Source organism: Bombus pyrosoma, linkage group LG4 (genome assembly GCF_014825855.1).
Source record: "Bombus pyrosoma isolate SC7728 linkage group LG4, ASM1482585v1, whole genome shotgun sequence".
NCBI lineage: Eukaryota > Metazoa > Arthropoda > Insecta > Hymenoptera > Apidae > Bombus > Bombus pyrosoma.
In genome coordinates this window covers 11,295,370-11,314,662 of record NC_057773.1, presented here as the reverse complement: position 1 = coordinate 11,314,662, position 19,293 = coordinate 11,295,370, and the positions used below count along the sequence as shown (strand labels likewise).

At 48.4% G+C, this 19,293-nt stretch overlaps 1 protein-coding gene across 6 annotated transcripts in view; it reads left to right on the top strand.

Annotated features, from left to right (window-relative positions):
• The window catches only part of LOC122566552, a 258,455-nt gene that overhangs the window by 219,925 nt on the left and 19,237 nt on the right, over nt 1–19,293 (top strand). For all 6 annotated transcript variants that reach the window (XR_006316550.1, XM_043723979.1, XM_043723980.1 and 3 more), the window contains 2 exons: nt 7,383–7,571; nt 17,244–17,337. Coding sequence is in view for 5 of the 6 variants with exons in the window: in XM_043723979.1 (XP_043579914.1) it covers nt 7,383–7,571; nt 17,244–17,337 (283 nt within the window). In the remaining variant the exon portion in view is untranslated. The remainder of the gene's footprint in view (nt 1–7,382; nt 7,572–17,243; nt 17,338–19,293) is intronic.

Below are 19,293 nucleotides of genomic sequence, written 5' to 3'. Positions count from 1 at the left end.
ATTTCGGAAAAAACGACGAGCCTTGATCTTGACGACAATGTGCCTGCGTCTTTGCGACGTCGTCTTGCGACATTAAACTTTGGCTCGCGGTTACGTTTATCGGGAGATGCGTTTCTCGTCTGGCTGGTCGTCGACGACGACCACAAGCGACGAGGGAATAAAGATAGAAAAGAGTCAGGGTCAGGGCAACGTCGAGTCCCGTTTTGATTATTTTCCGAGGCACGACGAAAAATTTCACCGTGGAACGACCGACAGGAGTCTTAATGGACCTCCTGGTGCGCGCCATTATGCTCAAAGGATGAAAGGGTCCTTCAAAGGATCCTTGGCTCCACTTTCATTTGCATTCGGGATTGGAAGAGGCCAGCCTCTCTGCCGGTTGGTTCGTCGGGCTAGACGATTATCCCGACGGTCCCGGTCACGTAATGAAAAATTGGGTCAGCGGGGTTAGGGATGAGAACCAGGAGTAAAAATGACAACGATAACGGAGGAAATAAACGACTAGGATCGGAGAGAGAGGGAGAGAGAGAGAGGGAGAAAGAGAGAGAGGGAGAGAAGAAAAGATTCGACGGGGGGTGACTTCTCGGTGGAACGAAGTGGCCCGAAATTAGTTTACCTTTGGAAAGCAATTTCTTCCTTTTTCTTAGCTCGTGGCGTGCCTCGCTTCGCTTCCTGTCGGACGTAAAGGCTATTTTTCCCGTTGCGGGGCCGTCGATTCCTCGGAAAGATTGCCGCGGAAACGAAAATAATAAAGGAACTACGCACGATCGAAGAGCAATATCTGCTAACGTTCCGAGTAATATCGGCCACGATTGTTCCCGGTTCGTCGTCTACCTTTTCGATCCCGTTTGTTTCCCGTGTACACCCCTGTGGCTTTAGAAAGGATCTCCTGTCTGTAAATCCTATTTACTTTCTCGACTTTTCGAGGTAGAAAAGTTGCGAACAGAGAATCGATGTTTCTTCGAATAAGTTGAGGCAGAAGTTTCGGTACTGTTATTTAGCTTGGTAATGGCTCGGAGAAGAGCGAACGTATCGATGCGATTCGATTGTCAATATCACGAAGGTTGCAGAAAGCTCACGAGGATCGAGCCGGTAATATCTTATCGAATTTCGACGCAGATGCAACTTTATCGAATCATCGATCTTCTTCTCCTTTTCTGCTTGATGGAGCAACTCGCCCTCTTATCACGTCCCGTTTCGATCTTCGCCATCGACATCTCGGTGAAAAATCGTCCGGTCACCACAGGGAACTTTCCTTTCCGCTCGTAAAATCTGTTTAGAGATTTCAGACCTTTGGGACATAATTTTTGACAATTTCTCACCGGATTAATCCACATAAATCAGCCAGAGTTTCCAGCTTTTCCGATTCAACTGGCAGCTTGAAGTAGCAGGCAGAGAATGATAGAAAAGGAATTGATGACACGCATAATTCATGACCCTAGTCAAGCTGCTTTGCTCGTATTTGGATTGGCATAATCCGGCGGCTTAACGTTCGAACCACTGGGGCAGACATTTATCTCGCGTCCGAACTCGGGATTATCGCCGAATAACCTTTTTTCGGACGCGTAACCAACCGTAGGTGGCGGATTAATTACAACCAAACACCTTCTTCGCTGTGATAACAACCTACAGAATCGGATCAATTCCTCTGCTAGATTTCTCTGCTTAAATTCCACGGCTCGACTTTTCATTCCGCCAACGTCCTCGAAATCTCCTCCTCTCGATGCCTCGGCAATTAAATCAAAGGGGAAATTCGTTCGAAACTTTCCTTGACTCGGTTTCAAAGAGTTTCCCTTCCCACTGGACGGAGCGTCACAGAGCTGCGCAGAGGGGTGGAAGAGGTAGGGACCGGTAAGCGAGTGCAGCTAAGTAAACCGCGCGTTTCAAGCTGTTCCTTTTCACGTCGCTAGACACCGCGATATTATAACATGTACACCCGCCATTATACAGCCATTACTACGCTACACCGTTGTGTAGAAGTCGTGTCACGCTAAAGTAGCGTGTGGCACGCTTCTGCCTTACCTCCTATCGCTGCTTGACTGACAACCCTAACCGACCCGCTGGTCACCCCTTCGCAACCCCCTCGATCCTTCTGGCCACTGGCTGCGCCAGCTGAGACAACTGCGGAGATATTGTGTTACCAGGTTCGTTGGCGCGACATCATAATCCGCTGGTAAATCGTGAAATTCCACGACAACCGCGGAATGAGGGACGCGCCGACCAATAAGGAAACTTGGAGCTGATGCTTGGTTAGCGCATGAACCACGAGAGACTTTTAATCGGTAGGTTATTTGAGAATTTCAGTAAGCGGCGAGAATGCGGAAGAGGAAAGCGAAGAAAAGGTGGATAAAGAACCGGACAAGGTGTAAACGAAGGGTTGCTGCAGCAAGAAAGGGGACGTTTTTGCTCGCCTGTAACTGTGATAGTCAATTTATCATGTATGCTTCTTTATTACACGTTGGAGTAGTAGCTAACCCTCGGGAATGAAAATCCGGCTGGTAGCATTCTGTGTCTCGGAATTACGTCGTTTCAGCGAGTCCTGCTGCTCGACGAGAAAGAGGAAGGTTCGCTGGGTCGGTGGATTGCGTCCTCGTTTCAGGAAAATCACATTTGTCGGCGGCCGCGCCCCTGACGAAGGGCGTCGGCCCACCCCTGACCCATTTTGCGACGCAAATTTCATTCGAATAGCCCGAAGCTCTCCGCGTTACGAATTCCTCCGCTCTCCTCGACTTTCACTCACAGATGTTCGCCTCCAGGCCGAGTATTTAGATACGTCTATGCGTCTAGCTGGAACAGATAACCGGTCCCTTAAGGCAGGGATGGCTTCCAACGTCTCTCTTACACGGTCGTCTAAATTTCGAGTCGTCGAATCAAAGGTCTCTAACCGGCTAGTTCTCCTTACCAAACGCTTTATCTTTGCGTTCGAGAACGCGTAATAACGGGCTCGATGTTCGACCATAAGTCGAGCCGAGTTGGATGTGGCGAAGTTTCGCGACTGGTAAATCAGAAACTTGCAGCTCCCGACATCCCGCTACCTGGATATTTAGATTAATTATTATCAAACTATAACTGCGCGCTCGAGCGTAAGAAGTTGCCGCAACTATCTTCCTGTTCCACGTTATTCCAGCGAATTTATGAGTGTTTACCTGGCTAAAGGACGTCGACATCTCTTGGTTCCTGATTAAACGTATGCTTAAAGGCGTAGCTAGACTCATCCAACGTCTTCTATTTGATCGAGGTTAATTTAAATCGGTCAAACAAGGAGGAAGGATAAAATTTACAGGAAGAAATCAGCGGCTAGGAATTATCTTTGTATAGGTTGAAAAAATGAATTCAAGTCGTCGACCTATCGACCTGATTTTTGTCTGATATTTCGAAAGCACGCAGTTTCAACGGCGCGCCGTGTCGTATAGTTTTTCGAATAATTAATCCACCCGGGCCGTTGAAAAATCCAAACTACGATCGAAGTGGCATAAATGCACCGCTGCATTATCGCAGGTCTCGTGTGATGGAAAAAAGCTGGTGCCGGGAATTTGATTACAGGCAGGAAATCGTTAACACGTCGGAAATCGATTACGTCCGCGCTGGGTACGTTGACGTGACTCCTCTTTAAACAATGCCACGCTCCAGAACGGCGTCCCGTTAATCATGTTTTTCACAATCCATCCCTGGACGAAGCTGCGGGATATGCTGCGAAATAATAATATCCGAATGTATTTTCGAACAACTCGCGTTACATTCGACGCGAATAAATTTCAAAAAGAAAACACACAGCCGGTATTCCGGGTACCTCGACACTGGATTTTATCTGTTGGATTAAAAAACCGAAGAGCACGTAAAGTAAAATTCGTTCGTATAGTGGCAGTGTAGAAACTTCTCTGTGGATTAACTTCTTTCGTTGGTTCTCGGGGAAAGCAAGCATATCGAGGAAGTTCCTTATCAAGCGTGTCGGATAAAGTCGTTATACGAGACAGAGAGGCATTAATAGCCGAAATCGATCGACGAGCGGCTCGCCTCGGGCCACGTTCGTCGATGACGTTACTACCGTTTTAACGAAGGGGTTGCCCGCCATCAAGGAATCGCGTTTTCCCTGCAGACGATGATTATTTAGATTATCTTGCGCGATCGTCGTGTAATCTCCGTGTAGCAAGAAGGAGAGGGAGACAGAGAGAGAGAGAGAGAGAGAGAGAAAGAGAGAGAAACAGAGAGACAGAGAAAGATAGGCAGACAGACAGAGGAACAGAGAGAGAGAGAGAGAGAGAGAGAGAGGCAGACAGACAGAGACAGAGGGACAGAGAAAGAGAGAGAGAGAGAGAGAGAGAAGCTGCGTCTCGCAATCGCTTTGATGACATTCGCCTTCGAAGTTCGAATCCCCCTAGGGCTGCGTTTCGCCTCTCTTATAACGGGGCGATGCCGGCTCTTGTCGCGATTAAAAGCCAAAGCGCAGTTCGATTAATTCCGGTTATTTGCGTCGAGTCGATCGGCTGGAACGTTGGATGGTTTATTTGTCTCTCCCTTGCTGTTGCCTGTCTATTTCATCCACGTGTACCTAAGAATTGTTTCGAGTCTTTCACGCGTCAACTACACAGGCGACCTCGAGCATTTTCGTGACTCGTTCTTTTCCGAATCAACCTACAATGCACGTTTCACGGAGAACTGGAGAATCTCTCATGGTCTGTCTGTTCCTTCCTTGACCAAAGAAGAATACGCTATCGATGCGTTTCAAGAGTCCCGATCGCGACACTCGAGTGATTTCTTTTGACGTGACAAACGATCGAACGCTCTAAAATGATGTGGCCAGACACGAGAGACTCGCGAGACAACAAAACGCAAATTTGCAGCGAAGTTGAGAGGAAATGTCACGATTGCGCGACAAGAGCAAGATCGTAAATTGGCGGATAATGCTCGCTGCTGCCATAAAACATTCCTATACTTTAACGTCCGTCCGGAAAACGACAGCGTAGCCGGGTGTATGAGGCTGGCCGCGACTCATTCCCGTTTGGACGTTGAGAAATTAACGGCGACCTTCCGGCTCGGGCCCGTTTCCGGTGGCAGCGACGCGGGCCTCGGTTAAAAGCGAGAAACTGCATCGAATCAACGCCTCCGACCACCGAACGGAACCGGCCACCCTCCGACCTCGCCGATAGAGACAATCACGATGATATCTTCTTTATTGCACCCACGTGTACGTTGCAAAGAAACAGCGTGGAACACCGAGAATCGCGAACCGCGGCGTCAACTTTAATCAGCATACGATTTACGCGGCTAATCCGTGGCGATCGAGCAGAAAACGCGAACAAAGGGGCGAAGGTTGTTGCACCGGCCTTGGAAGGCAGTGGATGCGAGATAAAGGCAAGAGTTATAGCGATAGTGGCAGGGAGCCGTGAAATTTAGAGAATCGGTGAATAGAAACGGACAAGTTGGCAGCATGCCTAGGCACGGCCCAGCAGGGATCATTAGGGTAAGATTGAAGACTACAATGGAGTAAATTGTGAAGACGTACGAGGACGTCGGATGAAGACACTATTTATTAGTATTTATGCGAGTGCAGCGTCGCCTTGTCTTTGATTATCCAACAAAGAATCGTGGCTGCAATTTGAGATGTCGTGTTAGCAACGGAGAGCATTCCTCGTCGTCTGGTGCATTTACATTTACATTCCGACTTTTTATTCGGAAAATGTTATTCGAGTAGTTTTCGTGGTGGTTACGGAGAGGTCGAAAGTTGTTTCCGGAAGTATTTAGACCGATGGTCCATGGGACCGATTAATTTGTGTAAATTTCGCGCGTGTCCCGTGTAGAGAGGACGCGGCGAGTCGGTGGCGGCAAACTTCGGTCCTTTTAAAGTTTTCCCGATCGTTGGAGCGAGCGCCGATTTAGCTGGAATTCTCTTCGTGTTTTATCGACGGATGCGAAAAAGGTCCGGCAAGAGAAATCTACCGTTCACGTGGGCCATTCTTGCGCACAACGGACAAACAGGGTGGAAAGAGAACAGAAATGTATCCGCGTTGGCGGCTCGAGAACACGATTCCTGGAATCGTTCGTGCGGAACAGATATCCAGTACCAAAATCAGCCTCGTTACGAGATATATGTGCACGTGGGTCAAAGGGAAGAAGAGAATGGAAGAGGGAGGCAAGGAGACAGGAAGACAAAGTGATTCGCGCGAGTAACATGCAAAACGGGAGATGAAAAGGAAAAAAAGGAAGAACAGAGAAGAATAGGAGGAGGAGGAGGAGGTGGTGGTAATCGATATGCAGAGTTTTCTCAATAAGACTGAAAAGGAACTATTTTATTTCCGGTCGTTCGATCGCTAGCACTCGGTCTTCTCACGGTAAACTACCACGTACTGAGACGTCCGGCGTTCGTGAAAAAGGAAAAGGTATCCAGAGGAGTTGAGAAGCAGAGCAGAGGCGAGCGGAGAAAGAGAGCGCGTCTATTTCCCATGTAGTTCGGTGTCCTCGACCGAGGCCGTTCCGTATGCAAAAGATAGAACGTGCGCCGCAATCGGAACGAAATCTCGAAACGCAATTTCCTGAACGGCCGACCAAACGGATGCAGCATCGCCTGTCCGGTGTATCACCGATGTAACATCTATCTTCGAGCTACGAACGCAGTTTTAATGAGCGCATCCATGCATCCACTTCCCGCCGTTGTTGTTTCATTTTCAGTGTCTCGTCACGATACATTCGATCAAAGATGGACGTTTCTTTCTGCCGCGGCACGCAGTGTATCCATTTTCTGGACACTTCAGTCGCGTTACGTAACAATTATCGAACAAGTATTCCGGCGTACCACGAAACTCGAATAGAGTGCTTCGAAGTGAGATTAGTCTCTCGAGACAGCTATGTAATTTGCCACTCGTAAGTCTGAAATCGATACCGTCTCTAACCGACGTCGAATCAGCGTCGATCATTTAAACCTTCGAATCAGATCGACGATATCGGAAGCGAGCCTACGAACGGTGGCACGAAGCGTTACGCGTCTGGTCTTATCAAAGTTCATCAACCCGGTGTTGTATTAGTTTCTCCCAGACTGGTAGCTTTAAACGCCGAGAGAAGCAGCATGGTGGTTCATTGAACCAGGTCGGTTAATGTGGGTCGTCGTAATTCTAGACCCGACGTCTATTTTCCGGGCCGAAGCTGTCCATCAGATAATTCTGATGAGGCTATTGTTCGCCCGGAAGAAGATTTCATTCGTTACGTAACATTAACCTATTTCAGCGGATCCACTGGACGTTTTCCTACATAGGGACGATCTATTTTTGTCCAACTACTCTTTACTCCGTTTACGACGGATCAACGATCCTATAAACGCCATTAATAGATTCGACAACTTCTCTCTTATCGCGAACATCGTTTTAAGTAACGGCTCGATTTTTTGCTTACAGGTGAAAGTTATGCTGAAAGTGTCACCCGGAGAAGGCGGTAGCTTTTTCAACGCGGACAAGAGGAAGAAACAGGTGACGCTGGTCGACCCAACGGCTGGACAATCCTCTTCGGCGGACGATCGAAGGCCGACCGTAGCGGCACCGAAAATGTTTGCCTTCGATGCGATATTTACCGAGGAGGACTCTCAGGTACACTCGATGATTTCCATTCGGCTACCCCTTTCTTCCATTCCCTTTGCGAGTCCCCAATAATTCGGAAACAGCGATTTTTATCGTGCTCTTTCCCTCGATTGCCTCTCGAACTCCCTTAGAAAATGTAGAATTCGATGGCACGGGGTCTTTCCTCTATCGCGAGCGGGAAGAATCGTTTTTCCACGCGTGTTGGGGACCAGCGCCGGACTCTTTCGAGCGACGCTACCAAGATAAATATGGAAAGAGAGGAATTCTGGAGGAAATTAAGGAGGAGAGCAAGCGCGCGAGACGCGGAGAAATCTGAACGTTGAAACGTCTACGTGGTACGTCGTCGAGTCGCACTCATCCTAGAGACGCAGGAGACGTTCCTGCCGGGCGCATAACTAAACTAATTTCCCGACCTCGAAACTCCACCTCCCGGCAGGAAAATCCAACCTCCCCGATCTCTCTTCGTCCCTCGAACCCTCGGGCGGGCGTTGCTTCTTGCTCGTGACTTCTCGTTCTTCGGGAAGCGCGAGAAGATCCGATCTAACTCCGATAGTCGTGATTATTTTCGAATTTGCGCGTTTCAAGCTGCCTTTCACCCGCGATCTTTCTCCTTTATCCCCACTCCTCTCGTCTTCCACTCTCGTGAAACGATATCCCTGAGCGCATACAAAATTCTACCAATCACGGAGCACTGGTAAATCATCGTTTCCTCCGCAACGTTTTCCCCGTTTCTCGACAATCCTGGTTCCAGATAAATGGAAAAACAGCATCAGATCGATCAGCGTCTCCCGTCGAGCAATGCCGAAGACGACGAGGTAGGTCGATCCTTTTCCCTATCCCTCGCACGCTTACCGCGGCGAATTTTATTGCCGTGGCATTGATGAACGACATCGCCACGGCGAACGTCATCGGGGAGCGCGGCGGGCGTTATAATATCGCGGGATGCATGCATGCCGGGTAGCCCGGACGTGTATATACGTGCACCGAGATATTTCGATGCTCTCCGGGGACATTATCGAGCGTCGGATTCAAATGAACCCGGAGCTACTCGGTTTTCCCGGCGACTCCCCTCGCCATCCGAGAATCTCTCTCGGTTTCTCTTCCGCGGCACCCCCTCTGTCTCACTCCGTGGCTGCTGCCGGTCCTCTCCAGGGACTAGCCAGCCCTTCGTTCCCCGCCTGTGGCGCGTTCCTCTGGCTCTTTGACGCGACTCACACCCCTATCCGCCACTGTTTAGAAGAACCATGCAAAGCAATCGATTGATTCGATCAAATGTCCACGTCGCGACGATTGTCATCCAAAGTTACAATGGCTCTTCGTTCTCTCTTTTATGCCTTTCCCTTTTTTATCTTCTTTTTCCGTCCCTTTCCTGTTTTCCTTTTGATTCTTTCGGTTGTCCATCGTGTGCGTCGTGGTGGTGTTCCTCCGAACGAGCGCGTTCTTTCGGACAGAGGCCAAACCTCGAAGTCGAAACGTGACCGAAGGGGGAGAGCCACGGGCAGAAAACTTGTAGAGAGAATGCGTGCCCTCGTCCTAGGGGACGGTTCGTCCTTTTCGACAACCAGCCGACAAGCACGGGGCCGTGTGAATATTTCAGAACCGACCTATCCGGACTCCAACAAAGTGGTTCATCTTTAACTAGCATCTCTCTCGCCCCTTCGATCTTTTTCGCTTGCCTGTTGCCATTGGTCGACGATGGTAGTTTAAGATAACTCTCTTTACGTCTTCCGATAGAACGAGATTTCGAACGATTTTAAACGATTTCAAACGCACAGTCCAGTGTATTCGTATTCGTATCGCGTAATCAGCAAAGGTGGGTTTTTTTCTTCGGTCCGTTCGAACGAATTCGATTGGTATCCTGGTTGATTGACAAGCACCTCGTTAGCGTGTTGTAATTGGTCGACAACGCGACCGCCTTCAAAAACGAGGATTTCGCCGGCTGGAATTACACACACGGGAAATGTAATCCAGCCTCGTCCGCAATTCCCGTCGACCGATAATCTTCGACCAGCGGATACCTTTGCTGTCTGCGTCCGCAAATACGTGAACCGCGAATGCCCGACCGCTGTGTGGAAATGTGTCCCAATATGACGCGCAAACAGACCGCGCTAGCTTGATTATGGGTCAGTCGTAAATTAACATCGTCGATAGAAGCCATTGGTCGTTTAATGGCACCTCTGCGCCGTTTTATGCGTACTCGGAACGCGTGAAATCTGCCCTGCACGGATCAAGAGAGACATTGAATTTTTTTCAGAGACTTTAATAAACATTGCAAACTCGTACAATATTTATCTTAAAAATAATTTTGCTTGGAAAAGAATCGTCGCTTGACACGAATTTGACGTCTACTCTAAGCGTTCTGGGAATGTGATCCTGGGTTCAAAGTTTTCTGAAAGAGTGGCGTTGTTGAATTTCCGTCTGCGCGAAGCGAAAGAAACGTGGAAAATGGTGAGAGGAAAGTTCTTGGCAGGCTGATATCGCTACAAGGGAACGCGAAAGAAAATCGCGTTACTTGCACTAAGCGTGGAGTCGTCGATAAATTCGTAATATCCTTCGCTGTCAGAGCCATTCATTCTCGCGAGTTGCGGCCATTACGTAAGAAGAATAGACACGTACAGGTTGCCACCGCAGGAGTAGTTTCACGCTCGCTGTAAGTTTATTTCCGCGGAACCGGCACCGAGGAAAAAGACGCCAAAGAAAGCACGATGCTTCGAAGGGAAATGTCTTTGAAGTTCCAATTTGTTCGATGCCCGTGCTGCTGCGTGGCTGGGTTTAAGGCGTTGTTACCCGAACACACTTGAGTGGTGCCGTTTACGGAGCCGGCAATTTGCCAAGTACGATACTCGAAACTTCCGAATTCGGTTACATTCACAATGCAAACATTCTGCACAATTTTTCCGAGAAAATTGCATTTGGAATTACTTAGAGGATAGAGGATAGGTGCTGAAATTTTAAATTCCATCCTTCTTCTTTCGTACGGTTCATTCTTTACCAACATGGATAACCGACACGGAACAACGACGCGATTCGATTAACGAACAGATCGCAGGTTTCCGTGACACAAAGCCGCCTCCATACACGTTCTCGACGATTCTCGAGCTCACACTCGTCTGATGACGGAATAATCTTCGAGGCGCGAAATAAACCTCGTACCAGCTTGGTCAGGATACTTATCCGTCAGCAGAGGCTGAAGTGAAAGGCTGTCGATCTCAGGTGTCTCGACAACGTCTACGAAAAGGACGCGAAGTGTGCTAGAACCTGAGCATGCTCAGGGATCCGTTCGGTGTGCAAATGAAACCTGGCCAAATTAATTGAACATCCATCTCAATTACGGGGCTCCGTAGGTGAATACGCCGGGGCTAGACGCGTTCCCGTTCGAGATCTTACGCTTGTGTACACTGCATATATTGCCGCTGGCCGCCGACAATTCTATCCCCGCGGACGATCTGCTAGGACAATGCATCCTGGACAGAATAATTCACTGAAGCCATTATGGTCGGTGCAGGACAAGGGCTTTATTATTGACTTACGACTAATAGTCACGCTGTGGATTACGCGCGTGTGTACGGTTTGGTACGCGCTTGCGTACTTTCTCCGTCTGTACAAGCAACGGCGTATTCCCTTCTCTCGCGGCACCGTTCGATCTATTGCTCATTTCCCAGCGAATGCTAATCGAACGGGCCTCGCTGAAACGCCTGGAAATTCACGGTACGTGGCTTCTCGTTCTCCTCGGTGGGTTTCCGAGTGTCCCGACGAAAATGGATCGGTTGCGCGTCCTCCTTCCATTCTCTCTGCTCCACGCAGACGAGATTAGCCGTTCGAAGCGTATCGACGCCGGATTCTTATTAAATCGTCGAGTCGAAGGCCGACGAATTCTTATTAAGAGGAAAGAATCCGCCGATACCTTTGCGCCGCTCCTCTCTAATTTGCCGCCTGCTTTCGATTATGGAGATTACCGAAAAATTATGCTCCACCCTGCTCTTATTCGCCGCGAAATTAAAGCGGGGCAGGGTTTGCGGTTCAATCGTTCCTGGGGATGGATTGTCTGTGTTTTTACCTTTCGACGGGAATAAACGTACTTCGGATTATAGGGAATAAAGTGCATGTATTTTTAATGAATGCAGTTTGATCTACCCAGTGTTATTTCGTATATTTATCGTCGTTTATAATACAGTACGCTTCACCACCGTTTCAAACGTATAAATCGCTCGACGAAACAATAAACTCGTCCCGCGCGCTTCCTTTTGGTTAATCGGTTTTTTCTTTTTCTATGTTTTTTTTTTTTTTTTTATATACGGTTGATCGATCCACAAAGCAAATGCATCACGTTTCATCAGAATTCGTTGGCCACGTCATAGTCAGACTCGCCATTATTCCTACGCTCGCAACAGCCACTATGTTGCACCCGTGCGTTGATCAGGCATTCTGTCTGTCTCGTGTCCCTCTTTGAAAACGTATCGCCGTGTAATCGATGCGCACTTGGACAACGTTAGAAAAACCTAGTCGATCCCGGATCCTGTCCAGTGAATGAATAAGCAGCCCTCGAATAGGGGTTGATAGCGACGTTCTAACGGTAGAGTCATGCTAATCTGTAAACCAATCATACGGGCCCGTGGAACGGATCCACCCCAATTGGCCGCATCTATATTCCTTGTTCTGCCTCGTGTCCGGATCCGTCCGACCGGATCTTCGCATAGTCTGTCCGAACGATGCATTTCCATATTACAGTAAGATTAATTCGGGCCACGAGCTGGGTTTCGGAAACCCCTGATGAAGTTTGGCAGGTGTCTGACACGCGTCAGCCGTCCCAAAAGCGAGACGTCACTCTCCCAGAGATCGTGGATTTCGGTCAGCTACGTGCTGCCCGATTCGTGGTTTCGTTCGTGCGTTCTCCCATCTCGAAATCGTTAGGAAGTCGCGGAAAAAAGTGATTTTTCCCTGTTTACACGGAACGATTTTTCAAATTGTCCCGACGAAACTCTGTTAATTATTTTTAACAATCACTGTTCCAAGCGGTTCGGAAACTCGCGGTGAGAAGAGGAGAACGAGCTAGGCGGGCTAGCGGAGCCGGAAGAGAACTGGAAACGAAACGCGGATAGGGTTACTAACGATTTCGATTCTGCATCGGTCAAACCGAGCGCTGGATTTTCCGAATGCTTTTTTGATCCGACCAGTCACCGCACACGCCTCGCTGTTGGGGTAGCAGTGGTTGCTTTTCGAACAAGCTGACGCGAGCCTGCTGTCTCGCTCACTTTTCAGGCGTCAATGACGCCAATCTGCCGTGTAAATCGCGACATATTTCACCGACTACCGAGGTCGCTCGCGCGTCTCCATATCTGCTCGCACCCTCCCTTCCACGTTTCCGCTTTGACAAACTCGTGATCGGCCTTACCACGACGCTTTGAATGCGCGTCGGATAAAAAGTTCTTTGCTTGTTATCCCGGGGGGTTAACGCGTCACGCGGAATATCTCGACGAAGTCGACGAGTTGAAAATACCGTGTTGAGCTGTAATACTTTAGGAAGGCAGCAAGGACCGATCATCGTTGCGCGCGTGCTCTCTCGATCTCTCTCGTACGAGCGATTCCTCGCGATGTTCGTGAAATAGTTGTCACTCGTGAACGCACTTTGATCGCTGGAACGTCCAATATTCCACGAGAGTGTCGAGCATATCGGTGAATCGGTCCGCGTCGAATATTTCCGGCGACGATCGGCCAGTCCGATCGAATCGGAATTTATTTATAAGCGAGTAAGTCGCCGAACGAACCACGGTGCGGTGAACAAAAACCGGATGTCACGCATATGGCGACGCAATTTTCGGAATTATCGGCTCGTGAACGAGTGCGAGCGTTCCGCGCGTACATGCACGATCGCCGCACGCATCGTCGCTCGTAGACACGACGAAACGAGAGCGAAAACTACCCCCTCAGGTCTGTTTGTTTTTGATATGGTTTTCATCGAACGATCCAGCGATGTTGCACGCGCCAGCTGCGTCTACATGCAAATGGTAAACCGCCTACTTTCCTCGAATGGTGCAGGTAATGGTCTCTGCGATATACGGAGGTTGTAAAATCGGCCGAGTGTCAACCGGTCGTGTATGATTCGAGTATACAGTATCACGTAATTGTATACGTAATTTCGTAGTTACATTTCATTCTATTGAATCGTATACACACGTAAACTCTAGACATCCCGTATACTCTAGGAAGATCGTATCTTTCGAGCAAATTCAGGTTTTCGTAGAAACTTCGCATCTTCTTTGATTTGGCAATTATGTTTGGCGCATTTTCATGTTATCTCATCTGCTTTGCAATTGTTGAAATTATTGTTTCAAGTATCTTTTCTATCGACCGTAACTATCTAGATGGCCAGTTTTCATCGACATGGCGACGCAATCAACAAACGTGATTTTCATAACGTTCACACAATTAACCGATAGTAATTGCACCGACGGATGTTATGCTAGGGACATCGTTGGCGGCTACATCATACGCTGATTCAACGTGATTTTCCGCTACGTAAACTAACTTCATCAATGTCTATGCCAATGACCGTATCGACAAACTTCATCTCATACGAATTACAACGCGTTCCCGCTCGTTTCGTATACTTTCTTCGTTAAATGTAAAAAGGTTCGATACTCTCGACGAAAGTAAACCAAGTTCAACGAATCGGCCACGCGCTTTAAAAGAGACTCCAACGAATCCACGAAAGTGCCAGGATTTAAGAAAATGGAAGCGGCTGCGACACCTGTTTCGTTCACCCCGACACACTAACGGCGTTCGAGGCATCTGGAAACTTGCGAATTAAGAGATTCGCGGAGGGGGGCGGGGGTCATTCGATTATTTCCAGCCATTAAAAGGGTCCCGCGTTTCTTCACGGCGACACCCCATTGCAAACGGAACTCCTTTTTCCCGTAGCGTCTTTTCCAACTTTCTTACACGAGTTTTACATTTCGCCAAGAAGGGTGAATTTGGAGAGAAAGAGAGGAACAAACAGCAGGGAGGGAAAGGAATGGGAACGAAGGATAGAGAAGCGTAGCTGGAAGTTGCTGCCTCGTCGGCGAAGAAGAAGTCTGTCTTGGACCACGAGCATCGACGACCCCCTTTCTTCTCCCCTTTCGACCCTTCCCGGTTTCATTGGTATTCCACGCGGCAGCACCAATATTGCGTTACTAGAACGCGTCCTGCAAGTGGAATCGACGCGACGCAGGCCACGACGACACTGGCTAACGTCGCTTGTAAGTCACACCATGATGCCTTCTACTCCCTTTTAATTTACACTCGCCGAAATTAATGTTCGCTTCGTCCTCTTTACGATAGAGACGCCCGGCTTCTTCCCCGATTTCTTTCAATCGCTGGTCCGGGTATCCACCTCGGAAGGGAAAGCTTCTTTAAGAAAGAGAAAATTCTTGTCGCGGAGTTGTTGGTAACGTTTCTTGTACAAATTTCAGTTCGTTTTCTTAAGCGTTCCCTGGATAGACGGTAAAGCTCGCCTCCTTTTTCCGTGGATGGGACATTTCCATGGGAATTTTTTACAGGATGGCTGGGATCGTCGTAAGCTTTAAAAGTCCCCGAGGAAAGGATCCTCGATGGGAAGACGTTTCAGAGATGGCTGGCAAAGAGCTACGTAACGACGAGTTTGCGATTGTAATTACAGCGTACTTTCTTTAAACATGTATATTTGAAATTTAACCGATTAATAAATTCTTCTGGAACGCCTCGGGGTTCATGACGAGTAGAACGAGCGAGTGACGTAGTATCGAGAAAGAATTGAAATTCAACGCATTATCAAGCGTACGAGCAACGGCCGCGGAGGGGATGTTTTCCACGCGGTACAACGTCGAGCCAACCCTTCGTTCCTCTCAATTCCGTGCGGGATCGCGGAATCAAGTGTTTGAGATTATGACGGAGGCTTCGGTCACGTATTTCATTAACTGTGATGCCGTCGGTTCCGCTAGGCAGGCGAGGCGCGTAGGGAGAGAAAGAGAGAGAGAGAGAGAGAGAGTGGCGGATCTCTCGAGGGTGCAGGTAGCCGCGAAATATGTTTGCTTTGCGTTACATCCCCCTGGGATGATCCCGTTATAATTATGAATGTCCTTGTTGTCCCGCAGACCTCTTCTTCGCCTCTTTCCACTTCTTCTTCCCCTCTCCATTAATCTCGCCGAGGATTTCGACGCTTTCGCGTTATCGTCTTTTTTAGATAGGCGAATGGTTCTCGCGATTTTGAAGCGGATAAGTCGTGGATCGCGTTTCCATCGATCGAAATCGTTTTCCCGTCGCGCTTGCAATCGACGAGTATCGAGGAGATTCGTTCTTTTTAGAACGGGCGTGCTTTGAAACGAGCAACGACAGATTGGAATTACCATATTGGAGGAGGGACTGGACTTCTTATTTCCGTTTCCTTTAGAGCAGAGGCAGGAAAAAACGCAGCCTGAAGGGTTTCCTCTATCCAAATCGCTCGCTCCATCTTCCGTGCAGTTCTCCTCTTGCGTTGTCCCCTTGCAAAACTATCTCTACCATTTTCCTTCTTACCTTATCTTTCTCTCTTCTTTCTTCGCTCGCTCAAACTCTGCTCTCGCCACCGAGCTTTCATCTCCCCCTGTTCCATCTCGGGCCTTGAGATTCATCCGATTCTCGTCCACGAAGATTTCAATCTTGTTTGGTCGAGGTATCGACACGTTCTCATCTTCCTCTCGATATTCCCAGCAACCTGCTCCCCTTCCCTTCGTTTTCTCTCTTGCTCGCATCCTTCCTACTTTTTGTCCCGTCTCTCTCTCTCTCTCTGACCACCCTTTCCGGCCACGAAACGTTTACTAACCCTTGCGAGAGTAAAAGAGAAGATGGTCGATGTCTATATCGATCGGTCAGGACGAATCGAGTGCAGGCTCGAAGGAAATTCCCGGTTGCTTCCGCAGGAAATTCGCGAAACGCCTGGGTCGAGAAACCCTTCATAGATTCGTAGCCTCTTTTCCCATTTTTTCTCTCCTTTTCTCTTTTTCTTTTTCCTTTTTTTTTTTTTTTTGTTGGTAAGGACCCTCCACTAGCAGCACCGAGATGATCTCACGACCGCACGCAAATCTATGTAACGAGAAACGGACGCAGTCTGGCGAAAGATGGAACGCGAACTAAAAATCTGGCCGTTGACGCGCTCTTTCTCGACACCGGAAAAGACTTTCCCAGTCTATGAATATATTAAAAGCAAACAAAGCCGCTCCTCCCGTAATCCTCGCGTCCTCGTCTCTCTAGAAGCACCGTCTTCGCTCAGCGGACGTAACGCTCGTCCCGTTTATTAAACCGTCCCGCAAACGGTTTCTTAAGCACTTTAAGTTAAGCTTCGTCGTTACCCTCGAAAGACCCGGTTGGTGTCTCGTCCGACGAAAGGAGAGGAAGACGATAGCGGACCTCCATCACGATGAGGAACAATTAAAATCGCGTCCATCGTGCTTGAAAGTGCCTCGCCTGTCGTTATTAAGTAACCTAACTCGATGCCAACTTTGGATAATCAAATTGATATCAATTATCGCCATGCAAATAAAACGAAAACACTCTTTCAAACTTGGAACGTTAATTTGAAGAAAAATGGAATTTTCTTTTTCCTACGGTATTATGAATAATTTTAATGAAACATTTTGCATGGCTTTTCTTTTTGTCCTTGTTTCATGTTTCTTACATTTGTTTCAGACGGAGATCTGCTCGAGTGCCCTGACGGACGTCATCCACGCGGTTATCAACGGAACGGACGGCTGCCTCTTCTGTTTCGGACACGCGGGACTAGGTGAGTCTATCTACGAATTTCACGATACAAAACCTTCTCTCGCATTGACTTTGGTATCGAGGGATTTCTCACGACGTAGATCCAATAAAAAGCTGGTTAAACATTTTTCATCGTTCCGCGCGGGGCGACAACGTCTTCTGGTTCGCTCCTTTCCGTCCGCTCATTGTTCGACAAAGTCCGTCGTCCCCGTAGACAAAACGCCATTGTCCGTCCCTCGAACGGAGCTCATCTCGACAGAGCATGGAAACAATTACATGAAATATGAATACCACGGGGAATTCCTCGTCGTTCTCATCGTCCTACTACTCTCTTTCCCGTCGTGGTACGTTCGAACGTCAAGATGCACCTGTTCCAGCTAGAAGTGGACTGTTTGCGCAATTTGTTTACCGGTACGGTGTAATTGCAGATACGACAGAAGCACCGGCGACTCGTTGTCGAAAATTAGATGAAAATCGCGGAACGAAGTTTGTTTTGCATAATTGCACGAATAGTCGAGCATCGCTCGACAACCAAAGAACAAAGGGTTATCTTTGGAAACTTGAATTTCACTCGTCTGGGAGGAACTCCCTGATGGAAAAGTCCGAACTCTATCTCGAGCCACGAATTAACCATTCGTCGGATGAAACTATCACGACGGCGATTCTTTATTTACACGTCGTTCCCCCTGCGTCGTTCACCGCAGCGTCCATTTTCAGCGGCGCGGCAGTTTGTCGCTCGATTTTCATCGTTCTGCAAGAAGCTAAGGGAAAGAAAGAGTACCGGCGCGGTGGGCGAGACGCGCGCGAGTTGTTTTACATTTTAAGTAGTGATATCGAGTTTGCATGCAAATGCATGATTATGCGAGGAAACCGAGGGGAAGGAAGATTTTCTCGGGTCGGAGAAGGAAGTGGCGAGATGCGTGGATACCGGCGGGAAAACGGACGAGGAGAGAAAAGGGGCGAGAACGAGGAACGAAAAGGTGGAGTCGAAAGGAAACGAGATAATGTATGCTACTGGGACACGAGCTTTCTCGCTTTCTCTCTTTCTCTCCCTTTTACCTCTCGCTCCGTTCTCCACGCCCTTCTTCCACCTTTCGAATCTTAACGCACACCGGAGATTATCTTCGCCTCGTCTCGCTGTATTTTCAACGGAAATAACTTCCGAGCTGATGGATTTATGGCAAGCCACGCAAAGAGGCCGATTAAACCTCTCTGCCGAGCTCTACCGCTTGTGTAGCCACCGGTATACTGCACAGTTATCAGTGGTAGATACTCGAATTCGGAATATTCGACCTTAGCCGTGTAATATTTCATTGAACGATGCTCGTTAAAAGATGTCGTTTTAGTTTCCCAAATGAATTTTTTAAACGATCGAAGATGAGATGTCACGGTCGATCGAAACTTTCTTCCAAGGAATAATTCAGTGAAGAGGAAAATGCGTCGCACGACGAAAGAAGATGCGATAGACTAGCGAGAAAGATAAAAGGGTCTACGAGATGGGCGAAGATAAAGAAACGCGAGAGGAGAAAGACGTGGAAGGAACTTTCATCCCTTCGCACCTCCGCCAAAGATACTTGAGGCAAGTCCGCGAGCAAACTGCTTTTGATCATAGCTACGACAACGCATTTTTCTCCCTTTCTCTTTTCGTCTATGTGTCATTCCTCTTCCCCTCTGTTCTTTCCCTTTCTTTGTAGCCGGACTCCCCTAACTCTTTACCTCCCCGGTTCCTGTTGCTTTGACACAGAGAGAAGCACCAGCGAAACGCGGAACAAAAGGGGAGAGGAGACGAAGTCCGCGAGGTGAGACGAGACGAGACGAGACGAGACGAGACGAGAGGAGGAGGGAAAGGGGAGCGCAAGGAAAAGGAGCTTATGCATCGTAAGCAATCGAACGAATCTTAAAGTTATGCGCCTTTCTCGGTTCTCTCTTCGCGTGATTCAACGAGCCATCTTCTTCGAGTCGCGAAAAGACGGGGGCT